Source organism: Callithrix jacchus, chromosome 6, assembly GCF_049354715.1.
Source record: "Callithrix jacchus isolate 240 chromosome 6, calJac240_pri, whole genome shotgun sequence".
In the NCBI taxonomy this organism is placed as follows: domain Eukaryota; kingdom Metazoa; phylum Chordata; class Mammalia; order Primates; family Cebidae; genus Callithrix; species Callithrix jacchus.
In genome coordinates, this window is record NC_133507.1 from 127,891,898 (window position 1) to 127,910,942 (window position 19,045).

The 19,045-nt window shown below is 38.6% G+C and overlaps 1 protein-coding gene across 9 annotated transcripts in view; it reads left to right on the forward strand.

The window, feature by feature from the left end:
* The window catches only part of ADAM23 (ADAM metallopeptidase domain 23), a 200,991-nt gene that overhangs the window by 22,919 nt on the left and 159,027 nt on the right, over window positions 1-19,045 (forward strand). For all 9 annotated transcript variants that reach the window (XR_013519073.1, XM_054257820.2, XM_078328302.1 and 6 more), the window contains exon 3: window positions 15,496-15,572. Coding sequence is in view for 8 of the 9 variants with exons in the window: in XM_054257820.2 (XP_054113795.1) it covers window positions 15,496-15,572 (77 nt within the window). In the remaining variant the exon portion in view is untranslated. The remainder of the gene's footprint in view (window positions 1-15,495; window positions 15,573-19,045) is intronic.

Here is a 19,045-nt window from a genome sequence, read left to right on the forward strand (position 1 = left end):
TTTATTCTTTGGCACTATTACAATATTTTGAAGCATTGTGAATTTTTGAAAAATTCAAGAAAAGTTTTCTTGTTGTCATTTGGTGACTTAAGTAGCAGCACAGAGAACAGATGTAGGGATGAAGTGATTTATATAATGCTTCAGAATCTTTTTGTTCCTGAATTTCACAATATATGTCTTCTTCTGAGCCCTCCAAACTGTTCCAGCCTCTGCCTGTTACCCAGTTCCATGGCTGCTTCCACATTTTCAGGTATCTTTATAACAATTTATCACTCTTAGTACCAATTTTCTATATTAGCCCATTCTCACATTGCAATGAAGAAATACCTGAGACTGGTTAATTGATAACGAAAAGATGTTTAATTGGCTCATGGTTCTGCAGGCTGTACAGGAGCCATGATAGAAACTGCTTCTGGGGAAGCCTCAGGGAGCTTTTACCCATGGTGGAAGGCAAAGTGGGAGCAGGCGTTCACATGGTCAGAACAGGAGGAAGAGAGAGGGGAGGAGGTGCCATACACTTTTAAACAATCAAATCTCATGACAACTCACTATGGTGATGACAGCTCCAAAGGGGATGGTGTTAAACTCTGAGAAACCATCCTCATCAAATCCTCATGATCACCTCCTACTAGACCCCACCTCCAATGCTGGGGATTACAACTGAACGTGAGATTTGGGTGGGACATAGATCCAAACCATATCAATTAGTTTAAAGATTTATTCTTTATATCTAACTGCCTATTCCACAACTCCACTTGGGTATGTAATGTGCTTATCAAACTTAGATTCAGAGTCCTGAATTCCTACCACCACCTCCTTCTCCTGCAGTCTTCCCCATCTTAATAAATTGCTTGCTCCTTCTGGTTACTCAGGCCAGACATTTTAGAGTTTTCTTGTCTCCTCTATTTCATTTATAATCCATGTCTAATCTGTAAGCAAGCCCTATTAACTTTGCCTTCACTATCTCCCCAGAATCTGACCAAGTCTCATCAACACCACTGTTCCCCAAGTCAAACCCCCATCACTTCCTACCTGGATTATTATTGCAGCAGCCCCTTCACTGGCCACTCTGCTTCTGCCTTGCTACCTGACCACTTCAGTGCATTGTCCACACAGTAGCTTCAGGTGAACTTAAAAAAATGGAAACCTGATCATGTCATTCCTTGCTCAAAATCCTCAGCAAATTACTATTTCATTCATGATAAAAGGCAGAGTTTTTACAGTGGCCCACAAGGGGCTACACAATTGACCCCTCAGTGGTTCTGTGACTGCTGCCTGCACAACTCCTCTAGTCTCCCTCCACTTGACCCAAACTGGCCTTTTTATTGATATTCTTTGAATAGACCAAGTATGCCCCTGCCTCAGGGCTTTTATAACTAGCTGTTCCCTCTGCCTGGGATTCTTTTTCCTTAGGTATTTACATCGCTTGCACCTTTACCTCCTAGTCTTTGCTCAAATACCACCTCTTCAAAGACTCCTTCTTTGACCATCCCTTTAAAACTGTCACCTCTCTGTTCTGCAAATACCCTAACTTTTTTTTTGACTCTTATCTACTTTAATCTTTTCACTTAAATCACTCATCACTATCTAACTTACTCTGTATTTACTTTTTGGTCACATTAGCCATCCCCTACAAAACACACACCCTAAAATGTAAACCCTGGAAGACCAGAGCTTCTGTTTGAAATGTGGTAGATGCACATGATTATTTGCTTAATGAGGAAATGTTTTCATGTATGATGTAGAAGCCAACAAGGCAATATATATTGCAGGAAATAGTTATATTCCTCAGCTATATAATAGATATATTCTATTTTTTTCTCTGAAAAAAAGAAAGAAAAAGGGGGAAAGAGAACAGGAGTGTTGCTCTATTGCCCGGGCTGGAATGCAATCTAAAAATAGGTATTGAAAACCTCTTTTATGCCGATAATTGTGCTTAACAGCAGAGACAGGAAGGAATAAGGGAAGAAAATAACAAACAAATAGCCAACCAATATTTCATTTAAGTCTGTGAAATGCTATGGAAATGCTGAAGAGTGATTTACTGCCAATTATGTGGTCACTTTCAAAATAGGTGTGATGTGATGCTGAGAAAAATGTATGTTCTGTGGACCTGGGGTAAAGTATGCTATAAATATTCCCTGAGTTTATTTGTTCCAGGTCTGAGTTCAAATCATAGATGTTCCTGTTAATTTTCTTTCTCGTTGATGCATCGAATGTTAACAATGTGGTGTCAAAGTCTCCCGCTATTATTGTGCGGGAGTCCAAGTCTCTTCATAAGTCAGTAAGAACTTGTCTTATGTATCTGGGTGCTCCTATATTGGGTGCATATATATTTATGATCATTGACTCCTGTTGTTGCATTGATCCTTTTACCATTATGGAATGTCCTTCGTTTCTTTTAGTCTTTGTTACTATTAAAGTCTATTTTGTTAGAGACAAAAGTTACAACTTCTGTTTTTTTTATTTTTTTTTTGCTTTCCATTTGATTGGTGAGTCTTCCTCCAACTCTTTGTTTTGAGTCTTTGTGTGTCCTTGCTTATGAGATGGATCTGGATACTGCGTACCAATGGGTTTTGACTTTTTATTCAATTTGCCTGTCTGTGTCTTTGATTGGGGCATTTAATCCATTTAAATTTAGGATTAATATTGATATTTGTGAGTTTAATATTGTCATTTAATGCTAGCTGGCTATTTTGCCCATTAGTTGATATAGATTCTTCATTATGGAGATACTCTTTACCTTTTGGTAGGTTTTTGGGATGACTGATACTGGTTGTTCCTTTCTGTGTGTAGTGCTTCTTTCAGAAGCTCTTGTAAAGCAGGCCTGGTGTTGCTGAAATCTCTGAGTGCTTGCTTGTTCATGAAAAATTTTATTTTTCCTTCATTTATGAAGCTTAGTTTGGCTGGATATGAGATTCTGGGTTGAAAATTCTTTTCTTTGAGGATATTAAATATTGGCCCCCACTCTCTTCTAGTTTGTAGGGTTTCTGCTGAGAGATCTGCTGTGAGTCTGATAGGCTTCCCTTTATGGGTAACCTGAGCTTTCTCTCTAGCTGCCCTTAGAATTTTCTTCTTTATTTCAACCCTGGTGAATCTAACAATTATGTGTCTTGGGGTTGCTCTACTTGCAGAATATCTTTGTGGTGTTCTCTGTATTACCTGGAGTTGAGTATTGTCCTGCCTTACTAGGTTAGGAAAGTTTTCCTGAATAATATCCTGAAGAATATTTTCGAACTTGGATTCATTCTCTTCATGACATTCAGGTACACCTATCAAAAGTAAATTAGGTCTTTACACATAGTCCCATATTTCTTGGAGACTTTGCTCATTCCTTTTACTCTTTCTTCTCTAATCTTGTCTTCTCTCGTTTCATTTCATTAAGTTGGTCTTAGACCTCTGATATCCTTTCTTCTGGTTGATCAATTTGGCTGTTAAAACCTGTGAGTACTTCGTGGAGTTCTCATATTGTATTCTTCAGTTCCATTAATTCACTTATATTCCCCTCTAAATTGTCTATTCTCATTTGGATTTCATCAAACCCTTTTTCAAGATTCTTAGTTTCTTTCCATTAGGCTAGAAAATGTTCTTTTAACTCACAGAAGTTTCTTATTATCCACTTTCTGAAGCCTAATTCTGTTAGTGGAATGCACTCGTTCTCCATCAGGCCTTGTTCCCTTGTTGAAGAAGAACTGTGATCCCCTGTAGAGGGAGAGGCATTCTGATTTTGGGTATTCTCAGCCTTTTTACGATGGTTTCTTCTCATCATTGTAAATTTATCCACCTGTCATCTTTGTAATTACCGACTTTCAAATTAGGTCTCTGAGTGGACGTCCAACTTGTTGATTCCCAGTGCCAGAATCTGAGCAACCCACTGTGCTGGCTAAAACAGCTGGCGTTAAGATTCATGGTGCTTTTCTGCCTGGGAATCTCCAGTCTGGCTTCCCTCTTGAGTCTCTTTTTCAATCAGCTGAATGGGTGACTCTGCCTTCCCGGAGCTCCAAACGTCGACCAAAAGGGGACCCAGTCCCGTTTACTCTGCACCGAGAACTACTGTGCCGGAGGGCTGGCAAAACTGCCGTGCCAGCCACAAGAGTTGCGCTGGCGATCCGTGGGGCTCCTCTGCTGGGAATCTCCTGGTCTGTGAGCAACAAAAATTCATCTGAAAGTGTGGCATTCTCTCGTTCCCTGCTCTTTTACTGGGAGCTACAATCCTGAGCTGCTAGTAATTGGCCATCTTGGATCTCTCTCCCTAGATATATTCTATTTTTATTTCGATATGTCTTCAAGCCTCCATGTAATTTCTAGGTTCACATTTAGAAATAAAAATGAGGTTTCTTTTTCCTGAGATGGAGTCTTGCTCTGTCGCCCAGACTGGAGTATAGTGGTGCAATCTCGGCTCACTGCAACTTCTGCCTCCCAGGGTCAAGCAGTTCTCCTACCTCAGTCCCCTGAGTATCTGGGATTACAGGCACACGTCACCATGTCCAGCTAATTTTTTGTATTTTTAGTAGAGATGTGGTTTCACCATGCTGGCCAGGCTGGTCGCAAACTCCTGACCTTGTGATCCACCTGCCTTGGACTCCTAAAGTGCTGGGATTATAGGCGTGAGCTACTGTGCCTGGCCAAAAATGCAGTTGTAATAAGCCTAAAACATTACATGGATGTGGTGAAACCTATCATCTGTGTATGAAAATAGAATATTCTGCATAGTGATCAATGTTCTGAATGTTTTAAGATTGTGCAAATGCAGATTGAGTGGTTAATATTTTCCAGAGCTCTGTGGAAGTTGGATGTTAGAGAACATTAGGTCACATATCAATATTAGCTTTTCTACATCTAGCTTTGGGTAAAGTATGTGTAGCACACACATTTGTTTTGAAAATAAAATTATGAAACAGGACAATTGTGGGCCTCTATGTTGAGAAACAGGCCTTAATCTTGTTACTTAGGAAGTCTACTGGCACCTGCATTTTTGTAAAATGGAGAAATCCATTTTTGACATGACTCCCAATTTGAAAGTTACTTGTTTCATCCAAAGGGGTAGAGTGCAACCCATCCATAGTCATAGATAAGATCAGAATTCTGTGCAAAGGACAGAACCAGACATGGCTGAGGACAGAGAACACTGACCTTTCCCTGATCTATAGCTGTAGTTCTCTGTAGATAAAAGGGATCTCTGCCCCAGTAATATGCAACTTGCTGAGGGTAGTCACGGAAAGCAAAGGCCTCTCAGGAATATCATTGTCAAACAGCTGTATATTTAACATGAACTTTGAGCAATCTTATAAGCAGAGCCTGAAAAATTCTGCAAATGGAAATAACAGTTCTGGTATAGAGATCCCAACACAAATCACTGGGTAGAAATAGTATGAAACCTACCAACAAGGATCAGTGAATCAAGGTATTTCAAGAGAAGAGAGCTCTGGCTTGGACAGGTCTGCTTAGCCTTCTTTGATTATGCGTTTTCAGTAATTTATAAATGAGGGAGAATTGGAGATTAATATTTGAATCTACTCTGCATCATTTATGGTTTGCTAGATTCAACAATGCTCAAATGGACTGCATAACTATAGTACCATAATTTTCATGTTGTATTTCAGAATTACTCATTCTTAACTAATTCTTATGTGGCCCAGGTTACAGGAACTTCCATTGCCTTGGATAGATATTTGCATTGACACGAGTCCACTGGGCAGTTATAGTCAAAATTCCAAGGACAGAGTAGGCAGACCAGGGAAGTAGGACTCCTTAAGGAGAGTTGCCTCACATGAGGCTGTTTTCTTCTTTCATGATAGTATTCACATTATATAAGCAAATTTGAAAAACTGTCGTGTACTGAGTCACAGCCACTAAGCTTGGTGCTTGGTGTCTTGCTTTCCAAAACTTATATTTTATTTCCATTCTTTTATTTAAATTATTTAGTGGGTGTTCAATAATTCTGGCTAGAAAGACAAAATATGTTCTTGCTTTATGATACAAGTGTTAGCAGAGAGAGAAACCCTTTTTTGAGTTGTGCAGTTTGGTGATGTAGGAATTGACGAGGAAAAAGAACAAGGTGAATCACACCTCAGCTACTAGATTAATGCATCAAATTAAATGTTACTATTCAGGAAGGCAGCCGAAAGAAACCGCTTCCATGGTAACTGTTGTCATAGTCGTATTTTTACTCATCTTTCAAAAAAATATGAAAGTGAAATAATACTGCTGTAGTGATACTTGTGCTGCTTTACCCATTTTAAATAGCAAGTGCTCCGAAGGCTTGTAATTCAGTCTTTCTTTTTAGTTAGCATTGCTAGTTTAATATCCAGCAAACATTAATCACTAACGGTAAATGTATAGAAGACATTTTATATACATGTCCAAGGATGCTTTGTCAGTGAAATGTATTGTTACAGAGTCCTCCAGCGTTGCTAAATAATCACTAAAGAAAATCTTAGTTTGACCTTGCCCCCACCCACCATAAGATTAAATGTAGCTTCTCTTCTTTGGCTGGCCATGAAGGATTTTAAAATGAATAGTGCAGCTAACGTGATTCACTGGAATATGTATTCACTGGAATATAAGTGCCTACATCCTCTTTCTCTTCAGCGTTCATCTTTTGTGTATTTAAGAGTACCTCAGCCAGGCATGGTGGCTCATTCCTGTAATCTCAGCACTTGGGAGGCTGACGTGAGTGGATCACTTGAGGTCAGGAGTTCAAGACTAGCCTGGCCAATATGGTGAAACCCTGTCTCTACTAAAAAAAAAATACAAAAATTATCCAGGGGTGTTGGCGTACACCTGTAGTCCCAGCTACTTGGGAGGCTGAGGCATGAGAATCACTTTTAAACCAGGATGTGGAGATTGCAATGCTGACATTGTGGCAATGCACTCCAGCCTGGATGACAAAGCAAGACTCCATCTCAGGAAAAAAAGAAAAAGAGTACCTCAAACTGAGGTACATAAGAAAAGGGAGGAAGATGAATTTGGAATCTCTTTAAAATTGATTTATTCAGAAAAGAGTTCTTGTATAATGTTTGGTCAGAAAATAAAATTCACATTAATCCATGCTTTCCTTTTTTCTGTATCATCAGATTGCATAATTGAATATAGGTTATATGTCTTTTACTGTAGAAATTCCATCTTTTCCAGCTAGGCTGGCACAGAGAACAAACAGTGATTTGCTTCCTTTAGTGGGAGATGTTCGTCTGTGGCCTGTGAGAAGAGTGTGTTTGCTGATGTTTGGATCTTGTTTTTGTAATAGCCTTTAAAGGGTATGACTTAAGCTTCCTAATTTAAGGCCAAAAGATAGATTGATTAACAAAATACATTAGCAATTTTGGGTGTGTATGTTTTCCCTCTACTTGTTAATCTTGGGAAATGCTTTATCTTATGGTAAATGTCATGTTTAACTCACACCACAATCCACATTGCAGTATAACACTCCAGAATGAAAGGCATCCTGTGTTTTACTTTACAAGTATATTTCTTAAGCATTTATTTGTTAGCAAATAATTAGAACCACTTGTAATTTAATCCTATTAAATCAATTCTAGAAGAGCTGTCTGAATTCTGTCTTTAAATGCGAAGAAAGTCTTTCTCATAAGCCATTCTCAGCTCTCTCTAGCCCCTGGCAGACTCACTCCATTAATTCAAATGCACTTGTTGCCCATACTCCAAATTTAGTAATTAATCATGCTTATATTGTATGTGGTACCTTTACAAATAATATTTATGCCCGGTGTGGTGACTCACACTGTAATCCCAGTACTTTGGGAGGCTAAGATGGGAGACTTGCTTGAGGGCAGGAATTTGAGGCCAGCTGGAGCAATACAGTGAGACCCATCTATATACTAATAATAGTAATAATGATTCTTATTATTTGACATATTATATTTTTCACTCTTTACAATTACTCATTTTATTTCCTTAACCATATTATTATCTTTTTGATGTAAGTGCTAATTCTCAGCTAGGCACAGTGGCTCATACATATGATCCCAGCACTTTTTGGGAGATCAAGGTGGGTGAATTGCTTGAGACCAGGAGTTTGTGACCAGCCTGGACAACATGGTGAGATCCTGTATCTACAAAAAATAAATAAAAATATTAGTTGGGAGTAGTGGTACATGCTTGCGGTCCCAGCTATTTGGGAGGCTGAGGTGGGATTGCTTCAGCTAGGAGGTCAAGGCTGCAGTGAGTTGTGATAGCACCACTGCACGCCAGATTGCACAACAGAGCAAGAACCTGTCTCAAAAAAAAAATACTACCTCTCCTATATTCTTACATCTGCTCTAGTAGCTTACACAAGGTAGGTATTCAATACAAATCTGTTGATGGATTAGCCCATAATACTATCAGTTGGAACATGGTAGAAGAAAACATGATAATACTTTTCTCCTTTGAACGACCTATTTAAATGCCTCATGGCAAGAATGTTCAGCAAATTACCCTAATTTGCAGAACTGCCTTCATGTAACATTTGCAGCTGTTTCACTTCTCGGGAAAATGATTCATATTATTTTAAAGACATGTCAACTTGAACAATGTCAAAGCATAATACATAATGGTAATTAGCAATAAAAACATAAAATTTACCAACTTTGCAGAGTATATATTGCAGAGTTTAAGTGCACATTGGAATTTGCTAGATGGTGGCTATCCTGGGAGGGAACTTTAAGGTGGGGCTGATTGATACCCTTCTAAAATGTTACTATATTCTTTTTTCTGTTTTTCCTACTTTACTGTCTCCTTCCTAAATGATTGAGTTCTTTCAATGTGGCTGAGCTACATCGGTCACATTATTATTATTTCTATTTCCTTTGAGACTGGGTCTTGTTCTGTCACCCAGACTGGAGTGCAGTTGCATGATCTTGGCTCACTGTAGCTCCTCAAACCCCTGGGCTCAGACGATTCTCCCACCACAGTCTCATGAGTAGCTGAGACTACAGGTATGCGTCACTGCACCTGGCTAATCTTTGTATTTTTTGTAGAGATGGGGTTTCACTATGTTCCCAGCCTGGCCTCGAGCTCCTGGTTTCAAGCAATCCTCCTGCCTTGGCCTCCCAAAGTGTCGGGATTACTGCGTGAGCCACCGCTCCCAGCATAAATATGGCACTTTTTGTCATTTAACTAACCAACACTTCATATTTCTTCCTTTAATGTATGACCTTGGACAATAACATTACTTAATCTCTCTGTGCCTTTTCAAAATGTTTCTCTCCTGTAAAAGGGTAATAAAAATGTCTAGTCTACCAACTGCATGGGGTGCTGTGTTCTAGATAGACATGATAGTACTTTGAAATGATTAAAACATAAGAAATATGAGGCACTATTATTTTTATCCTAACACAAGCCTGTGCGATCACCAGTGTGTCAATTTAGATGAGGGATTAGAACCAAATTACAATTAAAAATGGCTAGTTACCCAAGTTTCTCAATTTCTACTAAAGTATAAAATTCAGGCTTATAATATTTTTTTAACTCTGGGAAAGTGTTATTTCCCATTTTTCAGTTCTAGTTATGGGTGCCACTCTACAGAGCTCACAAATTCTTTCCAACTAGTGAAGAATACTGTTTGAACACCTCTTATGTGTGAAACATAGTTGCATGTAAACGTGTATTCTGCAAATGACTTTTTATTTTTATAATTAGATCCAGTTGTTTTTCTTCTGTATTCATGTCTTTATTAACTATTCTAGAATATAAGTTCCAGGAAAACATAACGGTGTCTCTCGAGCTTATTCAATGTACCTTACACAGAGTTGAGCATGTATGAGATTGCTTAATGTTATAACATTGCTTGATGATAAGGTACAAAACAAGTCCTAGCTGAAGAACCGAACAGCCTTCTTAAAGTTATTTAATACTATACCATTAGATGCCATCTACTAGAAAGAAAAAATAAAAACAAAAGCACATTGCTAAGATGTGTAAATTGTTCTCCAATGAAGGAGGTTTGTGTATATAATTGAGTTTAATTGTTTTTGTTTTTAGAGCTCCTGTAATTTCCCTGTGCCAGATTCTGAGTTAAAGAAAAATACTAAAGTGGTTAGGCAACAGCTGTTCTCAGTCCTTCAGGGTGGTAATTCTGAGCCCAGGGACGTGCTCGTTCTTGTTGTGAAATGATGTTCTTTGGCTGTAAAACCCTGCATTCTTCCACAGTGCTATTATAGTCAATGTGCTTATAAAAGCAAGGCTGTTTAACAGATATCCCAGAAGAGAAAATAACTAATTATGACCTAATATGTGGTTCATGACCTCTTCTCTGAAGTATTCCTAGTATCTGATTTTGTATTACTGAACACATTTCTAAACCTCACTGTATAGTTCCTTTGTAAAATAAGAACAATACTGTAGGTAGTCTTTGTATATTTAGTGGATTTCATCGATGCTGGTCAGTTAATTAACTCCAAAATCTATTAAATCAACCAAAAATGATATGGCTATATGTTATAAGACTTTGTACTCATTCCAGCTATTCTTCTAGCTTTTCTACCATTTGGAAGAAGCAAGCCAATATTTTATTAAAAAATTATAACTAACAATGTGGTTTATAAAATAATAATGATGAGGACTTACTTTACATCATTTGAAAACATATTTACAATGGGCATATATAAAAACTGTATGGTATTTTGTTAAAGAAAAAGTGACAAATTGGAATGGTACAACATAGAGTCCAGAAGTTAAACACTATTTTAATTGTGTCTAAGACAGGGCAGAAATAAAATGATAAGGAAAAGTAGCACTTGTCAAGTACTTATTTTGGTATAGAGAAGATTGTGTACTGTATGTATATACATTTGCAGAATGTATAGCAATGGAAAGAGAAACAGAATATAAGAAGTAGCATACATCAATATATTTAAATGACTTAAAGTGGATGTAAATATATTAGATAAAACTAATTCCATTTGGTACATTCACAAAGAAGGCGAATATAGTGAGGAAATCTTTTATAGAAAATGTGCTTCCTCTTAGAATTAAAATAAATTAAAATATTAAACATTCTTTTTTTTTTTAATTTTTTATTGGATTTTAGGTTTTGGGGTACATGAGCAGAGCATGTAAGACAGTTGCGTAGGAACACACATGGCAGTGTGCTTTTCTTTCCTTCTCCCCTTCACCCACATTTGGCATTTCTCCCCAGGCTATCCCTCCCCACCTCCCCCTCCCACTGGCCCTCCCCTTTTCCCCCCAATAGACCCCAGTGTTTAGTACTCCCCTTTCTGTGTCCATGTGTTCTCATTTTTTATCACCCACCTATGAGTGAGAATATGCGGTGTTTCATTTTCTGTTCTTGTGTCAGTTTGCTGAGGATGACGTTCTCCAGATTCATCCATGTCCCTACAAATGACACAAACTCATCATTTCTGATTGCTGCATAATATTCCATGGTGTATATGTGCCACATTTTCCCAATCCAGTCTATCATCGATGGGCATTTGGGTTGATTCCAGGTCTTTGCTATTGTAAATAGGGCTGCAATGAACATTCGTGTGCATGTGTCCTTATAGTAGAACGATTTATAGTCCTTTGGATATATACCCAGTAATGGGATTGCTGGGTCAAATGGGATTTCTATTTCTAAGGCCTTGAGGAATCGCCACACTGTCTTCCACAATGGTTGAACTAATTTACACTCCCACCAACAGTGTAAAAGTGTTCCTTTTTCTCCACATCCTCTCCAGCATCTGTTGTCTCCAGATTTTTTAATGATCGCCATTCTAACTGGCATGAGATGGTATCTCAATGTGGTTTTGATTTGCATCTCTCTGATGACCAGTGACGAGGAGCATTTTTTCATATGATTGTTGGCCTCACATATGTCTTCTTTCGTAAAGTGTCTGTTCATATCCTTTGCCCACTTTTGAATGGGCTTGTTTGTCTTTTTCCTGTAAATCTGTTTGAGTTCTTTGTAAATTCTGGATATCAGCCCTTTGTCAGATGGGTAAACTGCAAAAATTTTTTCCCATTCTGTTGGTTGCTGATCCACTCTAGTGACTGTTTCTTTTGCCGTGCAGAAGCTGTGGAATTTGATTAGGTCCCATTTGTCTATTTTGGCTTTTGTTGCCAATGCTTTTGGTATTTTGTTCATGAAGTCCTTGCCTACTCCTATGTCCTGGATAGTTTTGCCTAGATTTCCTTCTAGGGTTTTTATGGTGCCAGGTCTTATGTTTAAGTCTTTAATCCATCTGGAGTTAATTTTAGTGTAAGGTGTCAGGAAGGGGTCCAGTTTCTGCTTTCTGCACATGGCTAGCCAGTTTTCCCAACACCATTTGTTAAACAGGGAATCCTTTCCCCCTTGCTTGTTTTTGTCAGGTTTATCAAAGATTGTATAGTTGTAGATATGTTGTGTTGCTTCTGGTGCCTCTGTTTTGTCCCATTGGTCTCTATCTCTGTTTTGGTACCAGTACCATGCTGTTTTGATTACTGTAGCCTTGTAGTATAGTTTGAAATCCGGTAGTGTGATGCCCCCCGCTGTGTTCTTTTTGCTTAGAATTGACTTGGCTATGCGGGCTCTCTTTTGGTTCCATATGAAGTTCATGGTGTTTTTTTCCAGTTCTGTGAAGAAAGTCAATGGTAGCTTGATGGGGATAGCGTTGATTCTGTAAATTACTTTGGGCAGTATAGCCATTTTCACGATATTAATTCTTCCTAACCATGAACATGGAATGTTTCTCCATCTGTTTGTGTCCTCTCTGATTTTGTTGAGCAGTGGTTTGTAGTTCTCCTTGAAGAGGTCCCTTACGTTCCTTGTGAGTTGTATTCCAAGGTATTTTATTCTTTTTGTAGCAATTGTGAATGGCAGTTCGTTCTTGATTTGGCTTTCTTTAAGTCTGTTATTGGTGTAGACGAATGCTTGTGATTTTTGCACATTGATTTTATATCCTGAGACTTTGTTGAAGTTGCTTATCAGTTTCAGGAGTTTTTGGGCTGAGGTGATGGGGTCTTCTAGGTATACTATCATGTCGTCTGCAAATAGAGACAATTTGGCTTCCACCTTTCCTATTTGAATACCCTTTATTTCTTTTTCTTGCCTGATTGCTCTGGCTAGAACTTCCAGAACTATATTGAATAGGAGTGGTGAAAGAGGGCATCCTTGTCTAGTGCCAGATTTCAAAGGGAATGCTTCCAGTTTTTGCCCATTCAGTATGATATTGGCTGTTGGTTTGTCATAAATAGCTTTTATTACTTTGAGATATGTTCCATCGATACCGAGTTTATTGACGGTTTTTAGCATAAAGGGCTGTTGAATTTTGTTGAATGCCTTCTCTGCGTCAATTGAGATAATCATGTGGTTTTTGTTTTTGGTTCTGTTTATGTGGTGAATTACGTTGATAGACTTGCGTATGTTGAACCAGCCTTGCATCCCCGGGATGAATCCTACTTGATCATGGTGAATAAGTTTTTTGATTTGCTGTTGCATTCGGCTTGCCAATATTTTATTGAAGATTTTTGCATCTATGTTCATCATGGATATTGGCCTGAAGTTTTCTTTTCTTGTTGGGTCTCTGCTGGGTTTTGGTATCAGGATGATGTTGGTCTCGTAAAATGATTTGGGAAGTATTCCCTCTCTTTTGGATTGTTTGAAATAGTTTTAGAAGGAATGGTACCAGCTCCTCTTTGTGTGTCTGGTAGAATTCGGCTGTGAACCCGTCTGGACCTGGGCTTTTTTTGTGTGGTAGGCTCTTAATTGCTGCCTCGACTTCTGACCTTGTTATTGGTCTATTCATAGTTTCAGCTTCCTCCTGGTTTAGGCTTGGGAGGACACAGTAGTCCAGTAATTTATCCATTTCTTCCAGGTTTACTAGTTTATGTGCATAGAGTTGTTTGTAATATTCTCTGATGATGGTTTGAATTTCTGTGGAATCTGTGGTGATTTCCCCTTTATCATTTTTTATTGCATCTATTTGGTTGTTCTCTCTTTTATTTTTAATCAATCTGGCTAGTGGTCTGTCTATTTTGTTGATCTTTTCAAAAAACCAGCTCTTGGATTTATTGATTTTTTGAAGGGTTTTTCGTATCTCAGTCTCCTTCAGTTCAGCTCTGATCTTAGTTATTTCTTGTCTTCTGCTGGGTTTTGAGTTTTTTTGATCTTGCTCCTCTAGCTCTTTCAATTTTGATGATAGGGTGTCAATTTTGGATCTCTCCATTCTCCTCATATGGGCACTTATTGCTATATACTTTCCTCTAGAGACTGCTTTAAATGTGTCCCAGAGGTTCTGGCATGTTGTGTCTTCGTTCTCATTGGTTTCGAAGAACTTCTTTATTTCTGACTTCATTTCATTGTTTACCCAGTCAACATTCAAAAGCCAGTTGTTCAGTTTCCATGAAGCTGTGTGGTTCTGGGTTGGTTTCTGTATTCTGAGTTCTAACTTGATTGCACTATGGTCTGAGAGGCTGGACAGGGAGAAATAAATAAAGTGCTTCTGAAGCTCTGAGTGTGAAGATTGTGTGAAGGAAGACTTCACAGAAAGCACTGCAGGTGGGATGCCTTTGAAAGATGGGGAGGGAATCAACCATCAAAAATATAGGGGAAGACAAAGAGGAGTAGGGATAGTATTGGAAGAACAGTGGGAATAGAAAGTACTGGGAGGGGGATGCCTGGTGTGTTCATGCTGATGTCCAGTTACCATGCATGGAGCACTTCACAGATGATTTGCAGCACACACTGGGCCTTAGGAATGCAGTTCTGGAGGAAGGTCATTTGTGAGTCAAGGAAGGGGGGGTGTAGGTGTTTCATTTAGTTTTGTTCTTTTTTTCTTCCTGATAGTGTGACAAAGGAAAGTTTTATGTTAGCTAATACTTTGACAGAACTTCATTGATTTGTTAATTTGCAGTACTCAAGATGCTTCTGTGAGCTATAATAATCTTTAACACCTAGTAGATAGGATTCATGTTTAAATGGAATTATCTTTGTATTTTGAATTAAGACAAAACAATGACAATATTTGTAAACATATGACTCTTAAAGGGGGACATAAGCTTTCAGTATACACAAAAGGCCAGGTTCTAAGTGCTTTCTGAAGTTAGAAAGTTGCACTCTCCCATTTTACTGTCACATTCTACTGATACATCATTTAGAGAAAGTTCTAATTCCTGCTGAAGAGCAGAACACTGACACGATTTTTTTACTTAGGTGTGCAAAAAAAATTGGTTATCTTTGTGCACAAAACAGACTGAAATCAAGCTTTAATTGGTAAGACTTTTGCATAGTTCATCACAGTCACTTTGGAACTCCAGCAAAATATGCTGTTGGTTTTTATCTTAGTGGGTTCATTTTCAAGGATGGGTTGTCTTACTAGCTCTTTGCTGCCCAAATATTTAGATTTTCCTAGCAAAGCCATGATTCTGTACCTAGTCTCCTAAATAAATGAATTATGTGAAGATGCATAAGGAAATGAACTGATACATAAAAGTTACTCCTCTTAAATATCATTCTTGTTAATAATCCATCTGAAAGACAGGAAAGGAAGTTAAGGTTCTTTTGTCTTTTTGAATCCATAGGCTGTCCATCTGGCCCAGGCAAGCTTCCAGATTGAAGCCTTCGGCTCCAAATTCATTCTTGACCTCACACTGAACAAGTGAGTATTTAGTCATAATCCTCTTAAGAAGCAGGTGCAATAAAGCTTTGTTTTTATAATATTGGTTTAGTCAAAATAATGTCAGTTGTTTAACAACTATTTTCTAGTGTATTATGTATTATAGAACACATAAAGTATAAAAATCTGAATGGTTAATCCTTTTTTTTTGAAATAAAAGACATTTAACATGTTTAGTGTCTCAAACACAGCACTTATATATTATAAAATGGAATAAATATTTGAAGTAATGCCAGTTAGTTAAATGTTAATTATAATCATCACTATATATAAGAAGCATGATAAATTACTGATTCAAGAATAACTTGACTACAGTCTAGAAATTTCTTCCATTTACTCTTTATAATGCAATTCACATGACTTCTGTGGGAAGAACAGAGTAAGTGATGACTTGCAAATACTTATTTTGAGAAGATTCTTTGCTTTATAATTTGCTCTAATATGGTTTCTTAGAAATTTTGGTCCTGATGAAAATTTACCCAGTTGTCTCTGAGCATGTGTTTGTTGATATTTAAATGCTGTTTCCTAAGTTGGAACCAGTTGTACAGATGTCTTTGTACAAAGTGTGAACAAGAGCTGTTGACTTAACTAAGGCTCTTCAGCCTCAAATAGATCTAGCACTGAGCCTTTCTTTGGTGAAAAGATTTTCTGTATGGTTTTCTTGAGTTATAGAAATTATAGTCAGTATTTTAAGCTTTTGTCAGTATTTTGATCAAGACTACATCTTTGCAAGAAAAATATCAGTTAATGCTATCAGACACTATAATGTAGGTGACCACAAACAATATTTGAGAAATTGCAAAGGATCATAAAGAACAACTTTAAATTTCTTGTATGCCAAATTCTGTGAGCTCTGCAGAAAAAAATGCAAAGTCAGCTTGGGTGTTCCATACTCAAGTGTTATTACAGCTTTAAGTAAGAATGAATCAGCAGAACTCAGAATTGCCTGTGTAAAGGTATTGCAGGTTTTCTTCTGTAGTTGAGTTACGTTTCACTGTGCTGTGTCAGCAGTTTACCTGCCTAAGAGACTTGTCTTGCCAAATCTTAAACTATGTTGAGTGGAAGACAGAGCTAATTTTAGTTTCAGTCTTCAATTCCTTTAACTCTTACTTTGGTGGATACCATCATTTCAAACTGTAGCAAGATGATTGCAACCAACACTGCTGTGTATTTTGAAGAATATCACAGCCATAGCAGAGCCTCCCAGTCAATTAGCACATGGCAGAGAAAGGGTCATATGGAATATGGGAGAAAGGGCCAGGGTACTTAGAGGTCTGGAAATGTGCCAGAAGTTATCAGTAACATTTAGCATGTAAAGGAGTCAAGTTGAGTACCTATTATGAGCAGTCCCTGACTTGAGGAATTTAGAGTCTACTTGGGGGAAGATTGATAAACAAATACGTAATTTTAGGAGTATGAAATATGCTAGAGGTTAAAATGGAAAGTTATGGTAGCACCAAGGAGAGGCAGCTCTCAGGCTGGAGGAGTGTGAAAAGGCATCTTGGAAAGGGTGATGCTTGAGCTAAATCTTGAAATGTGTTCTAGGCATGTGAGATAGTGTGTCTGAAGAGGCCAGGCCATGTTGCAGTATGACATGTTAGGGGAGCATGAGTCTTTTGTTGAGCTTCCTCATAAATGACAAGGTTGAGGCAAGGGAGATGAGTTGGGAGAGGTAAGCCTAGGAACAGCTCAGCTCATGGAAGGTCTGTTATTTCATACCCAAGTGCTGGGTCATTATCCCCTAGACTGAAAAATCAAGTCAGGAGAATAAACAGAGATCCTGTTCCCAGGAAGTGCTAAGAGGCATGGAGAGGGAATGCTTTCAATACATCTTCAGTTGATAAAAATTATTAGGAGTGCTCCATGTGGATGCAGAGAGGATAGTTAAAGCCAACAGTGGTACCTTGATTGGTTGGCTGGGTGAAGGGTGATGTCTAGCTTAAATTGGCAGTACCAGGGAACAAACAGGTTAAATGGTGAAGAGAAGAAAATGTGACATCATAAGAGATATAATAGATTTGAGGGGCTTTGGGAGATACCTGAGGCCATGTCTAGGAGGTAGCTGGATATAGCCTCAGGGAAGAGATGGCTAGAAATAGTAGACATGGGAGCTATTTTTATATAAAGGTTAATGATCAACATGGCTGTGAATGAGGTTACCGAGGGAGGATAAGTAGAGTGAGGGGAGAGAAGCTGGGAAGACAGATTAGAGAAGGGGAGAAGAAGAGGAACTCATGAAGGAGATTGAGAAGGAGGAATTGGAGAAATAGGGCCATCAGGAGAGTGATTAAACAGAGTTTCAAAATGGGAAGGTGTGATTTACAGTGTCATCTGCAGTAGAATGATCTACTGGCATATGCTGTAGAATAATCTACTGAGGTAAGAAGTAAAATTTGCCCTTTGGATTTACCATTTGAGCAGTCACTAGTGGTTGGAAAGCAGCAGTTTCAGTGAAGCTCTGGGTGGGGGGAGTGAGAGGGGACAGAAACCAGGTTACCATAGGCTAGGAGTGATTGAGAGGAGATGATGTGGAGGCAGCAAATATCCATTGAGGCGCTTTGCATGAGAAGAAAAGAGAGCAGAAGACATTGGGGTCAAGCCAGGTCTTTTTAGTGATGACAGAGCAAGTTAACAGAGCAAGTTGGCAGACTGAGAGACAAAGCTGGTAAGAGTGACAGGTTGAAGATACAGAAAGGGAGAGGAGATAATCTATAGGTCAAGAGCTGGGTAGAGACTGAAGGGAATAAGATCAAAGCAAAAGGGCAGAACTTAGTTTTGAACCAGGAAAGACAGGTTGTTCTACGCTGGTGTGAAGCTGTAGGGTGTGTGCAGGTAGGTGGAGACTGATTTGCAGGTGACAGGATGGAGTTGAAAAAAAACACTTCTGAAGATCTTCTTGGAGGCATTGTTATGTACTGGAGGGATTGGGATGGAGAGGGAGGTTGGGTTGGGGTTTGAGGAAGATGATGAAATTGCTGGGAAGAATGGGTGAGGAAGCCCATCAAGGTCAAGTTCAAGAATTTTTGAGCAACCTTCATTAGAAATCATGTTCTATGTATTAGTCTTTGTGTATTTCTTCCTGGTGGTATTTTTAACATTTATTGTTATTATTTTTTAAAATTAGAGTGCTTTGTCAGCAGTGTGTGAATGAAGGAGCCAGTGTATGAATATAGTGTGGATCCAGAGCTCAGTCTCTCTGGTAGCACAGAAGAATAGCAATGGAGGCAAAGCTCTGAATACTCATGAATAACTTGGGTAGTTAGTATCAGAAACCAGTCTGGATAAGAAGGGAGATGAGGTCAAGAGGAAGCTATGAACTGGGGGCAAATCGAGGTCTCTGAATGGGTAACCAAATGCAGTGAGAGAGAGGCCATGAGACCGGCATTCATGTGGCGTCTACCCTTATATGGTTTGGCTGTGTCCCCACCCAAATCTTATCTTGAATTGTAGCTCTC